The following is a 19,947-nucleotide window of genomic DNA, read 5'->3' on the forward strand; positions in this document are numbered from 1 at the left end:
TCCTGCAATCTGTAGATTTCATGTCCACAGCTTGGGGGGCTTTTTTGTTGTTGCCCTGTAGCTGAAGTGAGTGAAAGAGGTGAATAATGATCGAAGTGTAGGTGAGGAGGTCCCTCATTGTTAGGTGTGAAACAGCTTTCGGTTCTGGTAAAAATGCTTTTTATGTCATTTTTTTTTTGTGTCTCTCTCTCTTTTACAGACCAGAAGTATTCATGGTCACCCTCGCAGTACTTCGATGAGGAAACGTACTCCCCTGCACCCAGGAACATGAAGGGTCTCTCTGGTGGCCGCCCTGCCCATCTCCAGCTAACATCGCCCACCTCACCTTACACCTGTGGCTTGGCCGATTGTGACCACTCCCTGGATCACCATCTTCACCATGGTGACCCTCGGTCACCCACCTACCTCCTCAGCCCCACTGACAGCTGTGCCCTTGAGAGTCATCACCGCTGCTCCCCACGGAGCTCCATCCACTCTGAGTGCATGATGATGCCAGTGTCACTATCAGCCACCGACCACTCTATATCCAGTAGCACTTTCCCTCGTATGCACTATGGCAACGCTTCGAGAGATGGAGGTGGGAACAGTTCTGGCGGTAGGGATTCTCGGGACGACGGTGGCTCCTCCTCACACGGCGGCAGTGGCAAAATGAACCGGATCCCTGCAAATCTTTTGGATCAGTTCGAAAAGCAGATGCCACTGCACCGAGACGGCTTCCATACATTGCAATACCAACGCACCTCCACCACAACTACAACCACGGAGCACCGCAACGAAAGCCCCGGCCGAATTCGCCACTTAGTTCACTCGGTACAAAAACTCTTCACGAAGTCGCACTCCCTGGAAGGATCCTCCAAGATGAATGGCACCAAAAACGACTCCCACAGGGACGGATCGCATCACCACCATCACCACCACCAAGGCCACCACAAACACAGCAAACGCAGCAAGAGCAAAGACCGCAAATCTGATGGCGGAGGAAAGCAGCGCCATGGTGGATGGTGGAGCTCGGATGACAATCTTGACAGTGACAGCACGTACAGGACACCGAGCATCATGTCGCGGCATCCGGTCGACCACATCACCCACTGTTACCCGGACTCAATGCACAGCCACTTGGCTGGGGACCTGTCCTTAAAGACCTCCAAGAGCAACAACGACGTCAAGTGCTCTGCCTGTGAGAGCATTAACATGGCACCTGAGGGCAAGTTCATGAAAAGGAGCTCCTGGTCAACATTAACCGTCAGCCAAGCCAAGGAAGCCTACAGGAAGTCTTCACTCAACCTGGAGAAACCCATGACCCCCACTGACCTCAAACCAAGCTTGAGACCATGTCACTATCTGCAGGTATGTTTCATCCAGTTACCTTCGCACTCTACTTTTCCTCTGGAGGAGCAGTACCTAGAACAACATAATAGCTTCACGCAAGCACCACAGGCCTGTTTACTAATACTTTTTCTAGTATGATTTGGTAGACTGATAAAGATGTGTAAAATAAACAAAATGCATTTTCTTTAGATTTGTCACGACTAACAATTAAACATAGAGAGGACCTCCTTAAAGAAGCCTTTAGGAAATGACTGTATGTGAGGCTTTTATGAGATTTTAACCTCATAAAACTAACTAATTAGAAATATGTGGTGTGTATTTGAAACCAGCTCAGAACATTCACAATCTAAAAATCAGAGATGTCTGGCATTACAGTTATTGCAGCACTAGCAATGCTAAATTTGCTAAATATTAATGAAACTAGCCAAAAACAGCTTGACAAAGATTACCATCTGTTATGGATTTTGTTTGAGTAAAATAGCAAAGTGCTAATTTATTGAGCTGCTTAGTGTGATTTTCTCAATCTCTCGTGCACAGAGATGGTTTGAGTTCTGCTCATGAATAATTAACTAATGTTCAAGAGAGGGCCATTTGTTTTTGAGGTATGTTGCCACTGAAAGTAGCAGATACTGAATGTAGCAGCTTTTCAGACTATGGTTCAAACATTTATGCCCCATCTAAATAGTTGACATCACCAGCATTTTTACTTATACAGTTCTTAAGGTTGTCCATTTCCTTGTCTGATTTAGTTGTGAAGTAATTTTAAGTAAGTGATTTTTTTTGTGTTTATCAACATGTTTCATAACATTAACCTCTTGGAATGACTCAGCCAGTCCTGACGTTACTCTGACAGTGAATATAGAGAGTTGAAGATTAGAGGGATTCCCAAGACATCTTTCAACCTTAAACACTTTGAGCTAATCACCAAGGATAAAACATCAAACTACCAGTGGCACATAATATGTAACAAATATATATATATATTTTTCCATTGAATAGAGAAAAGGGTAACAGAATCACTACTTGACTTAAAACACAATAGCTGAAAATGCTCAAGAAAGCTTTTTAAAGATCAATCAATTGATAAATAGAAAAAAAAAACTAGCTTTCCTTTGGCCAGATTGCAATTGATCTAAAGCACTGCATTTGTTTTGTCTCTGTTCTGGATATTCGAATGTGATCCCGTCCTATGGCACAGCATGTGGCTGCCAGTAGAAATAACTAGCACAGCAGGACAAATCAATTAACTCTGTAAATGATCTCCGCCGGAGGGGAAGATCTGGCAGAATGAGAATGAAACAGCAGAAATCAATGTAGATTTTTACCTCTTTTCTTATGCTCCTGAATGGGTTTCAGCTCTGACGAAGATTACTTCGCTCATATATGAAAAGTTGTATGGGAGGAAATGCAGGATGAGTCAACATATTTTGTAGAGTATCTTCCTGGGATATATCTGTATGCATGTATAGCAACTCATATTTTTAGTAGTCCTCTGGATGAATAATGTCAGTAGTCAAAATAAAGTGGACCCCTGGAGTGGAATTAGAAAAAGGAGACTCTGTTCTACAGGTGGCGTGTGATGTGCAAACACAACCGGCACAAACTAAAGTGTCCAAATAAAATACTCTGTCTAGTTCTGATTGGTGTATTTTTGTTTCAGGTTCATTGTCAGGGCATTTGTTGTATTTAAGTGAAGCCCACTTTTGAACAGAAAGTTGCAGTGTTGGCGTCTCTATCCCACTCTACCTTCCCTCCATTTGGTTATCCAGCTGAAGTAGTGTCCAAGTTGCAGCACTATAAACATTTCTAAAAATAAACCTCAGCTCCTGCTCCCTGCCGCAGGGCTATATTTAGCTCAACATTATCAATCCAATCCGCAAAGGGTGAGACACTTTTTCCCTCCCCGGAGGAGAATCAATGGGCACTCAGGGACCTCTCACATAAGATGTATTGAAGCAGAAGGCAGTCAGAGAAGCACACTGCTGAGGTTTGTGGCTCTCTGATGCTCACGTACTTTAGGATGCAGAAGGTGGCGGAAATTAGATGTCTGTTTTTTGGGGGGGTGTTTGCACCTTTTTAGCCACTGTTGATCCTTACAACAACAGCAGCACTCAAGACAGGAGAACCCAGAACCAACATTCAGGAAAGTTACTGCACAAACCGAGCGGTCACATTGAGAAGCGTTCATGTCCTGCTGCTCATATCAAACTGGAAAAACCCTAAAATATCTGAGCTGTATCAACATAAATTATACTCAAAGAGTGTGTGTGCTAACTGTGTGTCCATGTGTGGCAGTGTGAGGAAGTGTGAGGAAGTGTTATTTCATTTTATTGGACACCAGATGGCTTGATGATGTGCTAGTCACCTTGTTTGCGTCCTTGGCTGATGACACATAAATGAAAAACTTCTGAAGCGCTGCGAAAGTATGAGATTGCAAACAGAGAAGGGTGTCAGGCTGAGGTTTTGCGCGTCTATTTGCGACAGTGAATGTGTCCCTCTAGGAGCTCCGCAATCTAAAACCACAGTGCAGGTCAGACGTTTACACACCATTATTTTAAACCATTTTCAACCGTTGGAAGTTTCACGATCGGTTTGCTTTCATGTGATTTCAAAGTTTGGATCAGATAGTTGATACCCGGACACGGCTGGGTGTTCCAGCATTAGAATCCTGAACACATCAAAAGTGGTTTGGATTAGCAAAAGCCTAACATTAAACCTCTGGAACGATGCTGTGGGGCTGACCTCAACCCCATTAAAATAAATGTATGGAGTGTTCTTAAAATCAACACATGTATCAAGAAACTAATCAGTTTAAATCAACTTTACCAATTCTGCCAATACTGATGAGTTAAGTGATAAAATATTCAGCTATGATTTTCCTAAAAGGTCGTTGATCACTCCAACTTGCACATTTCTTTGTTCTTACGAACTATGTCTTAGACTTCATTCTAAGACATGTAGTCTGTGCGTCTTCACTTGAACAAACCATCAGATCTATAACCATTTTAACAACAACTCTCCGCCCTGGTCATTAGAGAGGAAGGATAACTATTTCAACAGTTTTGCTGATAGGGCATTGTGCTGATTTTTAATTGGCCAATTAACTGCCAAGTTGGCTTGCCATAAGTGCACCATTAAAGGGATCCAGGCCGCTCACTGAACTACAGAAAGAAAGTCAAAACTGTGAACACAGGGGGTTCCCTAAAACTTTCTTAAAGGAGTTTTGAGTGAGACGTGATCCACTGCTTCTTAAGATTTCATCCAAGAACAGGTAAAAATAAACAGCTTAACATGTGTTATGCTTGACTACGGACCATGTAGAACTGTGTCACCCTATGCTATTTTTGGGACACACTTTATTGCAGATTTCCAATGTTCCCCTGCTCCACTACACACGACCCAAATGAATCAACCACTGTCATGAAGCTTAGTCTTGTTAAATATTCATCAACTTTAAAAGAGGCACTACAGGAAGAAAATAGGTGCAGAGCAGTGTGCTTTGATCATAAAGGGTTGGAAGCACCACTCTGGAAAAAAAAAGTACATCATTCATGCTTGCAAATGTGGCCATTGCTGCGTTGTCATTTCTAACACTCTGCATCCGTCTGTGGAAAAGCCCTGAACAGGAAAGTTTTTACTGGCTGGTTGTCAATTTAAAAACAATAAAAGGTGATTTTTTTTAAAGGTGTGCAAATGGAGGCTTGCTATGTTAGATTGTTTTATTAAGTAAGACACTAGGCAGAAATCAAAGTAAATGTGGTATAGTAATGTTAATATTTATTAATAATAAGACATATTGCAGCTGGATGCAACAATCTTTTGTGAGCAAACTTACTGAGTCATATTGTGAATCAAAAGTATATATTTTTTTTCTGGCTTTATGTCTGGCTGCCAAGAAAATCAAGTACATCTTTTAAGTGAAAACTGTAATAGGAGCAATTTCTGCTCTGTTGTGCCTGCACTTGGGTGTGTCTTTTTCACAATGAGGCACTGTGACCGACTGTACTTTAGTCATTTTGGACAATTTGGCTTACATGCAAAATGCTTTGTGTTGTGGAAAACTAAAACTATGCATCACCCTGAACACACCCTATGCTGCCAGAACTAAAGCTGAATCGGCATATTCATGTTTTGGAATTACCTAATCAAGATTTTGAGCTTAGGCCACTTGAAAATATGAGATACGATGAAAAAAAGGCACACAATCCAATCTGACTGAGCATTAGCAAGGTTGCAAAATAAACAGAAGAATGAGGAAAAAGTTATTTTTCTAACTGTACAAAAGTTTCACAGTTGGAATTGCAGCGGGAATTGGTTTTCTTTGTGTTTTCCATATTTATGTATTTATTTTAGAAAAGGTGTTCATAATTTCCTTACCAATTCAATTCGTGAACAGTTCTGTTTTAGTCTGTCACAATAAATCTAAATTTGGAGTTGCCAAGTAAAAACCTAACACTACAAGCCACGAATGTGAATTGTTTGTGCAACTGTTTTTATTTACTTTGATTGCTGATTATTTTCAAGCTAAGATCCGATAACGTAAAATGTCATTAAATAAGAAAATATTACTGATCAGCCATCTAAATGCCATCTGGGTGAGTTTATCTAACAGAAGAGATAACAAATGTTTGAACTGTATTATGAGTTTTGGCAGAGAAGTTAAAAAAAAAAAAAAAAACCTCCTCCAGCATCCTGTGTGTCAGTTCAATCTGCTGAGGAAAACGAAAGACTAGACTCTGAGAAAGTTGGATTACTCATGACTGAAGCTTTATCTTTCTGTTATCCATCCTCTTTCTGTCCTATCCGATTCTTCATCTTTCTGCATTGTACTTTTACCTTTCCATCACTCCCGCTGTGTCTCAGTCTACCTCACACTATTTCTTTCCTTAATGAGAGTGACTTATTCTTTTTGCAGGAGGCTAGATAGGGTTGCAGAGTTAATCAATGAAATGCACTGCTGCACGGTGGGATGTTCAGTTCTCTCTCTTTTCCCTGAGACATCACATGCACCAAACATATTCCCTCTGCCCACAAATCTGATCATCAAGCTGGACTTACTGTACAACACTTACTGTACTTCCCCAGTCTGTCCAGTTATGCGGTGAATGAGAAACTGGGGTTATGTAATAGCATTGCTAAAATGCTCCCAGCACCTGCAGAGCTGCTGTTGGAGTCTCTCAAGAGTGCCTTTGTTAAAATTACCGCCCCCCCCAGAGATGTTTTACAGTCATTGAAATATTTCCAAGTAATTAAAAAGAATAAGACTTCTGTTATTGTTAAAAATGGAATGTTAAATATAAAATCTCACACTTTCTCTGTGAATTTTCTCACAGGCTTCACAAATCTTGTTTCATATCCACAAAAGGTTATTCAGGCACTTCACTGCTGAAGTGAAGTTTTGTTAAATTTGTAGTTACCGTTTCTTGTCTATGAAGAAAGGTGGGTAGAAAAGCATAAGATCTTAGGATCTTGATTTTATTTTATTTTTTTGTTCCAAATATTGATATGCACTTCCCACTCACTGGGACCCGTGGTTAAGATGTGAAGAAAATCTTACGGTAAAGTAATTTGGTAACACTTTTTTTGAAGGGGTGTGCATAAGACTGACATAACAATGTCATAAACATGAACATGAATGAGTCTTTATGAACGTTTATGACAGTTGTCATGAAGTGTCATTCGGTAAATAATGACACTTTTAATGCAAAGTTGCTCTAAAAGTTGCATTGAAAGTCCATTAAAAGTGCCAGCATTGCAATAAATTGTCATAATTTACAAAATCATGCAAAGTTGGCACTTTTAATGGACTTTTAATGCAACTTTTAAAGCAACTTTGCATTAAAAGTGTCATTATTTACCAAAGGACACTTAATGACAACAGTCATAGACATTCATAAGGACTTGTTCATGTCCATGACAGATGTTATCTCATATTTATGTCAGTTTTATGCACACCCCTTCAAATAAAGTACCAGTGATTTTTTATTGCGCCAGCTGCTAGTGCAATAAAAAGACTGTTCTCAACCTGCTAGTGACTAGCATAACATCTAACTGGATTTGCTATTAAAATCCAACCAATCTTTAATTGAAATATTTCTTTATTGGAAAACAAATTCTGTGATAAACAATTAAGTTTTACTGAATCAGCACTGCATTATTGGACGCCTAAAATGTTCCTTTCAGAACGATCTAAATCCAATTCCAACTCTGTGGAGTGAGCTCAAGAAAAATATGCACAACAGAATATACAGTAGCGTAAAGGAATAACATGACTGTTCTCAACCTGGTGAAATGTTATTGGAGAAAACATTGTGCTGTTTGCAAGATGACAAATGTAGAGTGTCGATGCCTACAAATGATATAGTAAAAAAAGGGAATAAAAAAGATTCTAGCAAAGTAAGATTTTCCTTACTACATAAATGCACTTCTTCTGCAATAAAGATATATGTTTTTTTCTTTCTACCAATAAGTGTGGAGCTTGCTGTAGTTCAGACTACTCCTAAAAATACAACATAAAAAAGATAACTTCTTCAAAGATGTTCATATAGATTCAGTTTTTGGTTTGCCACATTGGCCCAAAAAGGCAAAATCTTGACAAACCATCCCTGAATTTCTATTAAGGATTTTTACTTTTATTTTTTTTAATTTTTTGACAAATTAAGCTTAATTAAATGCATCACTTAGCTTTCAAAGTGACTAACATTGTTGGCTGGTTCCTTTTAGAGTCATTGGGTGATATATGTGTTTTCACAGCAGTCAGCAAAAGCTTCCTGCACTGCTTGCTGTTTCTTTTTTTGTATTCATATGGAGACACCCCACAATCTACACAGTTTATCAGTGAATCCAAATTAAACAAATCTCACCACAGCCTGTGTCTGTCCTCTGGCGTTCCGCTCATTAATTAGATGTCTAAAAATATCAAACCCCTCCAAGACTTAATTAACCCATCAACTCTATTTGGTAGAGGTTGTGTGCCTTTCTCAGAAGCAGAGATGAATGACTCTTATTAGTGTCTGTTTGAGTTTGGATTCCAACGCATGTTTAGAATAAAAAGTATTAAAGTAAATTTGATTCTCTGTGTCTGTCTACATATTGTTCTTTTATCCTTGGCAGCAATTTAATACTTGACACATTATTGTGTCATTTAATTTTAGCACCATACCCAACCGTGTAATAGAAAAGTATTCCAGCTGAATCCTTTACTTTAATTTTAGAGAAAAAAAAAAACTTGTTCTTGTTCTTGATTGATTGGTCAGTCAGCCTGGCCATGGTGTGGCACCAGACCCACATGACCCTGAAAGGACAAGCAGGCATACAGCAGTAGACGGATGGAGCAGTGATGATCCCCATTATTTCTAGAAAGAGCATCCCAATAACTGTTATCTATAAATAAATAATTTCCAGATAAACTTAATTCCTGTTGAAGCTATTCATACATTTTTATATTAAAAAAACATATTCAATGGAAAAATTGTCTGAGTTTTCACTGTTAATAATGTATTGGAAAGGCCAACTTTGTTTACTTGCTTATAAATAATAATACCATTTCTGTCTACATTTGCATCAGCAGTGATGAGTGTGAAACCTTAGTGACATTTGGATGTAGCGCTTTTTCCATCCGACATTTCCAATAGAGGCTCTGCCACCGCCAATTTTGTTGTGAACAGTCACTGAAACAGAGAAAGAAACATATCAGCATTATTTCAAGAGTGACACATTCGTCCAGCCTTCCAGTTATCAATAGTGTCTTGACGCAGCTTAAAACGCCTCGTGAATGCAGCTCCGGTTTCAGAGCTATAAAATGCAACACAAGTTCTAGAAGACGAGCGATTCAAACTGCTCCAGGGCTAATCTGCTTGCCAGGATGTTAAACGATGAATGAACATGGCGTCAGGAAAGATTTCATTCATCCCAGAGATTTTATTAGTTACTGACAGTATCATATTTTATAACTGCTTGACAAAGTCTGTGGAATTTAAAGCAAACTGTGAATAGGATGACTTGATAACAAAAAACAGACAGGGTTGTTTGCATTCACTCTACGAAAAGATATTTTTTATTCCTCGAATTCATATAAATTTCACACAAAACATTTGTGTAATGACATGACAAACAAACAAATAACACTGGTTCATTGTAACAACAAAGTTGTCCTCACATTCTTAATAAGATGCCCTGCCACCCTCCTTCTAGTAACCCATTAAAATTACATAACTTTACCATATGTATATATAATGACATCTAGAATTAAAAACTCAGATTGTTTCTTTCCTGTATGAACATGGCTCAGTTTGTATTCTCACCACACTTATGTTTCCAGTAAAACATGCCCTTCTTGAAATTGGTTCCTACAATTAAATCTACATAATGCGAATATCAAAGTACATTAACGTCCGTTGGTGCTTTTCTGCCTCCATTAAGGTTTACTGTTTGCTCCACATTTGAAGTTTAAGACCAGCTTTATATCTTGTGTGCTGTGGGAAATATTTACTTCCATCTGTAGTAAAACAGGCGGCAAGTGCAAATAGGACTCCCAGTGATGCTCGTGTCTGGATATTTAATTACCTGCTTTAATGAGAGGAGGAAAATTGCGACATGCATTCCACCTGACTTGCTTTGATGGCGGCAGCGAGAGCTGCAACAGCATGAGCAAAGATGGCTCCTATTATTCCTGTCCGACAATCGTCTGTCAGAAACCACAATTAGCAGAACAATCGAATTTACAAAGTTTTCAGCTGCTTGTGCTCTGGCCAAAATGGATGACATTTTGTATACCGAGCAGCTGGTGAAACTGCATGGATGATTTAAGTTGTGTTGACTAATCAAGAAAATGTCTGTGCAGCTCAGCGGGTGGGACTAATTGTTTGAGAAATAATGTTTTAAGCTATAACGTGTCTATCATTTTATTCATTATGTTAGCTATTGCTAAATCTAAACCCCAAATCAGTGGCGCCACCACAATCTTCAATATATTTTAATGGCACAGTAAACATTTTAACACATTACTAAAATGTTTGTACAGAATCCCCAAAATTAGGCCTTCAGGGAAGAGTAACAGAAAGAAAGATATTGGAGATCCTGTTTGACTCAAGTCCTGTGGGGTGGACATTTTAAAGAAATGCAGTGGCCAAAAAATGTAAGAAAGAAATGTTTGACAAAAAAATAACGCTGCGCATTATCCCCACTGTAAAACAGCAGTGTTAGCATTATGCTGTGTGGGCAAATTTCTTCAGCAGAAAGAGGTAAGATAATAAGAATAAAAGGAAAGAATAATGGAGACAAATGCAGGACAGTTCAATGTAGTACAAAACAATACTTAATGCAACATAAGATAAGAAGTAGAATCAATTTTCTATGTTCATCGTTATTTTAGTCATATTGCTATTCAAATAAATTAATTAATATACCATTTAGAGATTTTAGTCCACAATAAAAGCACTGAGTTGTGTCCTGTGTGTCAGGAGATAGGAATGCAAAACAATGTTAGTCTTGTGTCTCTTCTCACCAGGTACCCCAGGATGAGTGGGCAGGTTATCCTGGTGGTGGAAAGGATGATGAGATCCCTTGTCGTCGAATGCGGAGTAGCAGCTACGTCAAAGCCATGGGGGATGAGGAGAGCGGGGAGTCAGACTCCAGCCCAAAGACATCACCTCAGAAGTCGGTGCGGCCAGATGCCCTGATCAAGGCCATCATCAGACCCAAGGATTTGCTGGACTCTCAAAGGTATTGCTTATGCAAAACCAGAAATCTGTTGTGCATCATTGTTTGTCTCATTTCTCTTTAGTAGTTTTGTTTCGGTATTTTTGTTGTTTTTTTATTCATCAATTAGTCCATACAGAACAAACATTACAGACCAGAGAAAACAGAGGTATTGATCTGCAAAATAAGAAATTATATAAGCAGACAATTAACAACAACAACAAAAAAATACAAATCAAAATGGACACATTTAAGACAAAGACAAAACATGACCGAGTGGTGTCACAATAAGAATGGAATTATTTAACATATGTGAGTTAGAATACATTTTTTCCTTTTCTTCTGGGAAGTTATTTTCTTTATATATATATATATATATATATATATATATATATATATATATATATATATATATATATATAATTTTCATTATTGGGGCCTGCCATAGCAATGCATGGAATGCACCTATTGTCAATAGTCAGAAGACAGTGGATTAACATTAGCACAAAGATTAGCATTAACATTAGCCTTTTCCCTAGTCTTTTTCCCAAAATAAGTTTATTTTTTATTTTTTATTTTTTATGAGGCATATTTAGCACACTCAATGGAGGAAGTCAATGTTAGACAACATGCTAGTGATACCCCACATGCCACTGGCAGTATTTAGGGTAACGTTAGCATTTTGGCTAATTTTAACTTATACACCAATTTTAACATACTGAATGGAGTAAGTAAGTTAACATGCTTGTAACGCTCCACATGCTATTGAGTACATTGCAGCTTACTTTAGCATTGATGCTCATTTTTACCATCAAAACATTGGGTTCATCCGACAGTCACACTTTGGCAGGCCCCATTTAAATTTCCTCAGAAATGTTCTAGTTTTAATTAACCAAGGGTAAAACAGATATTTTGTACGGTAGTCTTTTTTTTTTTTTTTTTTTGAACAATGATGCTTATATATTCTGTTTGTGTGTGGTGCTGCTGCACCAGGGAAAGAAAACTCTCAATGCACATTTTATTAAAGATATGCTTTAGTGTTATTTAATGATCATATATTTCTTTGAGTTTTCTTAAGCTGAAAAGTTAAAATATGCATATAAATATTTGTTCTTCTTTACACCTGAATTGATTTGCCATAGCCATTTTACAAGGTGCATCTTCAACAGCCTCGGTGCTTTTGCTGTACAGTAAAAGTGAGCTGAGATCTTCCAGAATTTTTTTATGAACTTATGTACCGGTATCAGGCAGTTCTCTGTCCTTGCAGTGGAATTTATTTTATGTGTTGCTTTTTAATGAGTGTAAGTCAAGGCAGCATTTCATCTCAGCTCACTGTCAGTGTTGTTATTTTCTCATGCACATTCCCCTCAGTGTTCATGTTTCATGCAGAGCCCCAGCATTTCATCAGTGTCAAGCTGCTCAGATCTGAACCTGGTACTGCCTGGAACTCCTCCATGGATTTTTCATATCGGCAAAAAAGAAGTCAGCAAATGTCTTAAAAGATGCAGCCAAATACAACAGTGACGTGATGGGGAGATTATGAGAGGACAAATTCTCCTTGTTTGAGGCATTTATTTATCCCTAGAAGTGGCAATGTTTTATTTACAATTTTAATTTATACAGTACATTCACCAAGTACTTATTTTTTGCATGAAGTACTGCATAAACACAGCATTGAAGGTACGTAATGGTTCTCTGAAGAGAGGGTCAGTTTGAGTTTGGCTAACAGTGATTTTGAATTTTATTAAATGTAAGCTATAATCATGAAAACAAACAAAGGAAAGACTTGAATTGCACTACTGTGCATGCAGATTTCACCTTTTAAATTGAATTACTAAAATAAATTAGCTTTTCACTTATATTTTAACTTAAGATTGACCTCTGTTAATATCAGATTTGTGCATTTATAGTAAAACATGTTTTTATTGTGTCCTATTAAACAGAAAAAAAAAAGTTTAAATGCTATAAATCAAACTTTTTTGTGGGAACTTTTGCTCTTTGTTTACAGTGGAAGAAATTTGAAAGGGTGCAATTAGAAACTAAATACATCACAGACTTGCCCTTTCTAAAACAAAGCTTTATCTGGTTCTTTTTTTGTTGTTGTTGTAATTTTCAGTGATTTTAAGCTTAACGCTGTTTTAATTGCTGCAAAATAAGCGCACATTTTTTTTTTCTGTAGAATTCTATGAAATGGATTGAATTCCATAAAATTACAGTGACTGTCCTATGTTTACAAAATTAATTCAAGTCTTTTACCCCATCAATCAAAATTAGGATGCGGTATTTTCTTTAAGTTTCGTTGATTAAAAAACATGAGGATAAAAGTCCGGTACGTCTATGATTTTTCATGCCTCAAGCATTGTGTTTATGAAGCCTGTTCTGCTGTTACGGGGTTGCAAAGACAACTTCCCTGCAGGTTCACTGCCACTTCTCCATAAATCAAACAACTTGCCTGCAGGCAAACAGCATAACTTATCTTGAAGGCATTATGCAGAGATGACCCTGTATCTAGATCCTTGACAAAAACTGTGATAATATTCAGAATGACAGTAACAAACAAATAACAGATTATAATTCTGTCTATTTTTCACTTTTCAGATTAAAACCATGCTCGGTGTGGATTCAAACTAAAATTCTTCTCCTTTAGTTATGGAAACTATCATGGACAGGATACAAACCCTTAATACATAAAGTGCCACTCAAAAGTATTCACACCGCTTCACCTTTTGTATTTTGTTTTGTCACCTATTTATGCTAAAACTAAGAATAAATATTGTATTGACAAAGTGCACATTTATTTTCTGAGATGTTCATAAATATAGAAAAAAAAATAAAGCCCTTCCATCATTTCAGTGTTCAAAACAGTGCATCCAGTTTCTTCTCATAGTCTTTGTAGCCTCTGTACCTGGAGTCTATCTGTGGTAAATCCAGTCAACTGAACATGATTTGGATAGGAACACACACCTGTATGTGCTGTTAGCACCAAATCATAGCACTGGTAGAAAAAGGTTTAAAATAATCTTTCAATTTTACCAAAATGGAAAGTTCAAGACTTATGTCTAACTTGAAGTGGTATTTTCATTTTGGAGAGACCCAGCCAGAGTCTTGATTTGAAGATTACAGGAATCTCCAAAAATGTCAACAGAGAAGTCGTTTATAATATTTAAAACAGGTGTATCATGTTTAACACCATCTTTACTGTGAAGCATGGTGGTGGCAGCATCATGGTGTTTGTGTTTTTCTAAGTGGCAGAGACTGGGCAACTTGGAAGGACATCAAATAAATAGCAATTATACAAGAGAACCACTTACAGTTGTCCTGGAGCTCAGTCTCCAGCACAGCAATGTTTACAGAACAAAGATTGCAAAGGAGTGAAATTTCTTGAGAGCAAACCCGATACCAAACTTAAATCCAGTTGAAGAACTCTCAAAAGATCAAAAAAAAAAAATCTCGAAAATCTTGAGGCTGCGATAAATGTAAAGGATGCTTTGAGAAAACAGTATGTCAGGAAATAATGATCAAAAATATTTCTGGAAAGAAATTGTTCTTCTTTGTAAAGAAACCTGTATTTGCTTTGATACCAATGGTATAATATGTAGTTCTTTAAGAAAAAATATTTGCACCAGTTTTAGAATAAGTCTGTAACTTAACAAAATGTAAAAAAAAAATAAAAATAAAAAATAAAAATAAAACAAAACATTTTGAATACTTTCTAGTTGCAGTGTATTAAAACACTTGCACGCAAACACGACTCATGGTAAGAATTTTTTTTTTTTTCCATGATGCTAGAGAAGAACGCAAAGACCCAAAAACACGCTATTACTGTCAAATGGTTCCTTTTTATACCCACATAATAAGCCAGATATTTCCCTCCGCGGATGCATAATGGCAAATCGAATGCTATGGGTTGTGATCAGGGAGGACCATAATGATATTTGTCTCAGCGGATGCAGTCATTTTTGCCCCTCTAACGCCTCTCCCAGATTATGCCGTAATGTATGGTGCTGCCACAGCGAGGCTCCCTGCTTTTCGCATCATGTAAAGCTCCCCCTCACTTTCCATTCTGAATAGCTGTAAACAGTAAATGATTTATGAGGAAGCAACAGCGGGAAGGGATATCAATAACAGTTATTGTACTCCAAGGCCCTGCTGAATAAACGGCTCGCTCTGTGGTTTAGACCGGGAGTGTGCTGAGCTCTGCTAAAAAGCTAGATATTGACCAGGACGCCTCAGACTGTGTGGCCTGCCTCTGAGTCCATTGACAGAGGCAGCCGCGTTATTGAATCTGCAGGAGAGGGTTTGTAGGTTCTTTCATTTCCAGTCCCACAAGTGTCCCCAAGGGTGTCGTTGCGAAGCATCCCTTTTACCCCGGCAAATCCACTTGAATGAAGAATGCCAGGATGTGGCGTTGTGATATATTTTTTTTTCTGATCACAGAGACAAAAGATTGATTTTGTTGAGAATCTGACCTTTACATCTACTATGCCCCTCAGTGTGTTATAACGTCCTTTAAAAATGGCCCCAATCAAACCATGATTAATAGAAATTTGGATGATTTTTAAACTGTTAATCAACCTCGTTACGCCACATTTGTAAACACTTACCAGCTAGTCTTGGTTCTTAGTTCACAGAGTTGCATGCACCTACAAGACTTAATGAAATTTCACACAATGCAATGAAAGTCCTAGAATGGACATCCTGTGTAGCCCATGCAGCTGCTCTCCAGGGCACTGTCAAGGCGCTCAGCACATGCCTGCATTTTAAAACTAGGGCAATGATAGCGGCTCTAATCAACCTCATCTGTTCCCTGAGCTGAACTCCTCCACTGAAACCACACCCTTTTACCACAGTCCAACTTCGAACATCCCTTCTGCCCTTCTGTTTCCTTACATCTCCCTGTTCAGATTTGTAGGACGATTGGTGAGGACGGTGTAAGAGTACAGCATCTTACAATTCCGTTTATGATCATTGAATTTCTTCACATTTTGCCCCGTTTTGAATATGTTTCATTTAGATTTAACTTGATAGTTGTGGAAAACTGTCAATTGCAATAAAAAGGATAATAAGATGTTACTTTTTTTGCTGCATCTACAGCTTTTTTGAGGAAGTTTTCTACCAGATTTGCTCGTCTAAATTATGAACTCTATTTTAATAGCTCAGTTTCAGTCACCTTGGATCGAGAACATCTGTAAATAATTTTCAGGTCTTGCCTCAGAGCACCAGTAAGATTTATGTCTTTGCTTTCATAGGCCAATTCAGTATGATTTGATCTTAGTCCTTCCATCATAATTTTGGTTCTATGTTTACAGTTTCCGTCGTGATGGAAGGATTTTGTAGTCTTTTTCAGGCTCTGACGTGTTTTCTTTCAACGCTGCTCTAAGTTTACCCCTGATCTGACTGCTGGATTCTTCTGTCTTTATAATGTCTGTTCAGTAATATAAAAAAAAATTAAATAAAATCCAGAAGATGTTAATACTTTTTTCAGTGTACTGGTAACCTGAGTCAGATTACCGGTGTATGACAGGGTAAAGCGTTGAAGTGGAAGCACAGAATAAAAACTTACTGTCATTCATACAAATAAACAGCATCCCTCAGATCCTGTCAACAGGCCCCGGGGGGAGCATAAGCCTTCAGTTGCATGCCAGGGTAAGAAAATAGCTATTTGGGAGTCATTTTGTAGATGCATAAAAACTATTTTATATATGTCAAACTATGTTACCCTATGTGGTTTATGAAAAAAATAGGAAAACTGTCTTTATGTCAGGATGCTAGTGACAATACCTAAAGATCATATTTAAATCTGATCTTTTGTTCGTGCAGTAATCTGTGGGGTGTTGCTGCACCACTGGTTCACATCTGAAGTTCGGCTGACTGAATAAATAAATGATAAAACTTTCCACTGGAAAATGATCTGATGCGGGCATAAAAATTTGAAACTTTGAAGAAGTATTATTTAAGGCCATGCTGAAGTTTCTCGAGAAGAAATTTTGAAAAGATGTGTGACTCGGGACTTTTGCAGAGTTGTGCATTACACAAGGTTTTCCTGACAATAAAACGTCAAGCATTGACAAAAATTCCATATCTTTTGGTCATGTAATGCGTAATATTACGTAACATTACCGTCTCAATTGTTGCCTCAGGTTTTTGTTCAATGTCTCTTCTGTAGCAGTGGTGCCTCTGTTCATTTCTGTTTCCAGTTTGAATCCACACGAATGGCTTTTCCGATACTTGCCCAGAACTACTTGCATGGGGAGCCTTTATGCTCTTACGGTTCATTGGACATGTTGGGATGGAATTAGATTGAATTGAAGACAGAAGGTACATAGGTTAGATTTCCTTTGCACTTGTAGCAATTTGATGTCCCTCTGGGGCGGTTCTGATGGGCCAAACACAAATCTGACAGCAGCGGCTCCCTGAAGCAAATCGTGTTAAAGTGAGAACAGGCTGTCAAGTTGTGTCACCTCCCCTCGTCTTTCCTTCTTTCAAGCTCTCCGTCACTCTTACAGTTGACAGGATCTTTGTTTGTCCCACCAATGAAGGAACGCATTGTCATGGGCGCACTGAGCCGGAACAGCCTGAGCACTTGAAGTAAAATTAGATGTCAGTGAATTTGTTAAAGATTATTTACCCATCCTCAGCCCCAAACAGCACTGGTTCTGTGAGTTAAAGACCCTTTTCCGTTTTGTTTTTTTGCCAGTCAGACCTGCTGAAGATGTTTAAAAACTGTATAAATGACGGGGTACTGACTGACATACAATAATGTTTACTATTAGCACTATTCTAAATAACGAATGCATGACATCATGTGTCACATTTGATCATTTGTAATGACGCAAAAGCTCAGAGGAGCATTTCTGTTTTGACATGCATCCCATCTGACCTTATGCTCGAGCTAAAAAAAAACCCAAATCAAGTCACCTCATTTTTGCAAAACAAAAGATTTTTTCTTTTTTTTTTGCCATACATAAATGACTGGCTTCAGGCATGACTATAAGTAATTAGTGTTAACACACAGGCAATAAATTCAGTTCAATAAATCCTGATGAACACTTTGTAATTACTCATTCTGACGGGTTTCCTTTATGTACAAGCACATCTCCTAAAGTTCTCAGGGTCAGAGCACAATTCCAGTCTATTGATTTGTGCCTACAGCTAATGTGTCATGCGTAATCTGAGTGATTATCTGTTTGCACGGCCTTTTCCCAACACATAATTATCTGTATTTGAATGACACTGAACACTGTGGCATTTATAAACTTTAATGCCCAAGGCTCTCATGTTTCATCAGAAGATGAGACTCATGCACACACCTGGGATGGGATGAGCATGTGGGAGCTGGACGCAGAACATGAGGTTGCATCATCCTTTGCCTTTAACTTCTCTACCTTTACTGGTCTAGGGATACTTTCCTCTTTATTTTTCTGAGTTCCTGCCACAGTAGCGGGCTAATGCTTGCCCAGGGTAGTGAGGGATCATGTTCTCAGTGCTTGAGCAGACGGGTGCTTGTGTGGGCATCTGGCCACCGTGGTAACTGACGTACTGGCTCAGCCATCACAAAATCCCAGTTAGATTTAGATCTGGACTTTAGCTAGATCTTTCTAATGAATGAATGACTATGATTTGAAATAATAATTCTGTCGTAGTTCTGGCTGAAGAGATAATTTACCTTCTACTTCAAAATATTGCACTACTTCATGTTAGTCTGCCGCATACATTACCTTGAAAATACATTGACTTTTTTGGATGTAAAGTTGCAAAATCAAAATAAAAAAAGAAAATAGTTCAAAGGGTTAATAATAATTAGCACTGTGTTTTTAGAACATGCACAGGGCAAGCTTAGGATTGCCAGCACAACCTTGGCTTGCGGTGGTGGAGGCTTTAGAAATAGCCCGCACTAACAAGGTGCATCCAGATTGAGTTGTCAACATCTTTTTTTTTTCTTTTTTTTTTTTTTGGAGAACAGATATATTTGAAACCTAATATTTTTGTAACACTGGAAAAACAAGTTAAAGAGACAACTTTAACACTTATAATACCTACTGACAAAAGCACCAGAAAAAATTATACTGTCTCTCCACTGACCAGAAAAAACACAAAGAAAGCTGTTCTCCCGAACCTGTTTTGATGTATTTTATTTGCCTAAACTTTATGCAGCGTAATTTCTGAAACTTCAAATGTTTTCTCTTCTTTTTACTTTTTGTAGATTTTCTTTCGAAGTTTCACATACTTCTCTGTCTCTAAACTTCTCTCCCTCAGAAACACCTTTCCAGTTTCAAAGATGCATATACTTGCATCTTTGAATCAGTTCAACAGTTGGCTGAATATTTTTGCTTGTAGAATGACAGACAGGCGAATGTCTCATTCCCCATTATCCCTCACCTTGACATCTGCCGACAATGGAAGTGCATTAGCACCAATTGAAAACATTAGAGGGAATTTGCTGCGACATGATTTGATAAAAAGCAGCCAACACATTTTCAAAACAGACTCTTTTCGCTCAGCTGTAGAGATAATATCTCTACAGGCCTGCTTCTGCCTGATTTCGTCAGTTAAAAGCTTTATTAATATATTTTTTTTCACATAGACTCCAGGAAGGGTCTTTTTTGAATTATCCACTCACTAACTACAGGGTGAGAAAGGTGGTTTATGATGAGGTCTTTTTTTTTTCTTTGTGCAGACTGCATTTCATCATTAAATGCTTTTGGTAGGATGTGGTGCTAGACGACATCTTTGTGCATTTACAGACATCATAGCACTCTTCCCATAACACAGCACTTGTGTTTGTGTACAATTTTTTTTCTTAATCAAATCATTAGCTCCGCCAGACCATTTTTTTTCATACTGGTGGTGACACACTCGCACCCCTGGTCATAGTATATCACCCTAATGTTTGCAGCACTTTGGCGAATACTTCCAAGC

The 19,947-nt window shown here is 38.1% G+C and overlaps 1 protein-coding gene across 1 annotated transcript in view; it reads left to right on the forward strand.

Moving 5' to 3' along the window:
* Positions 1-211: 211 nt before the first annotated feature.
* The window catches only part of LOC148152823 (uncharacterized), a 28,867-nt gene continuing 9,131 nt past the window's right edge, over positions 212-19,947 (forward strand). The window contains exons 1-2 of the mRNA XM_088002413.1: positions 212-1,347; positions 10,838-11,052. Coding sequence (XP_087858539.1) covers positions 268-1,347; positions 10,838-11,052 — 1,295 coding nt within the window. The 5' untranslated portion in view covers positions 212-267. The remainder of the gene's footprint in view (positions 1,348-10,837; positions 11,053-19,947) is intronic.

The sequence above is a fragment of the Poecilia mexicana genome, unplaced genomic scaffold, assembly GCF_051168715.1.
Source record: "Poecilia mexicana isolate PSO_F unplaced genomic scaffold, ASM5116871v1 scaffold_22, whole genome shotgun sequence".
Classification (NCBI taxonomy): domain Eukaryota; kingdom Metazoa; phylum Chordata; class Actinopteri; order Cyprinodontiformes; family Poeciliidae; genus Poecilia; species Poecilia mexicana.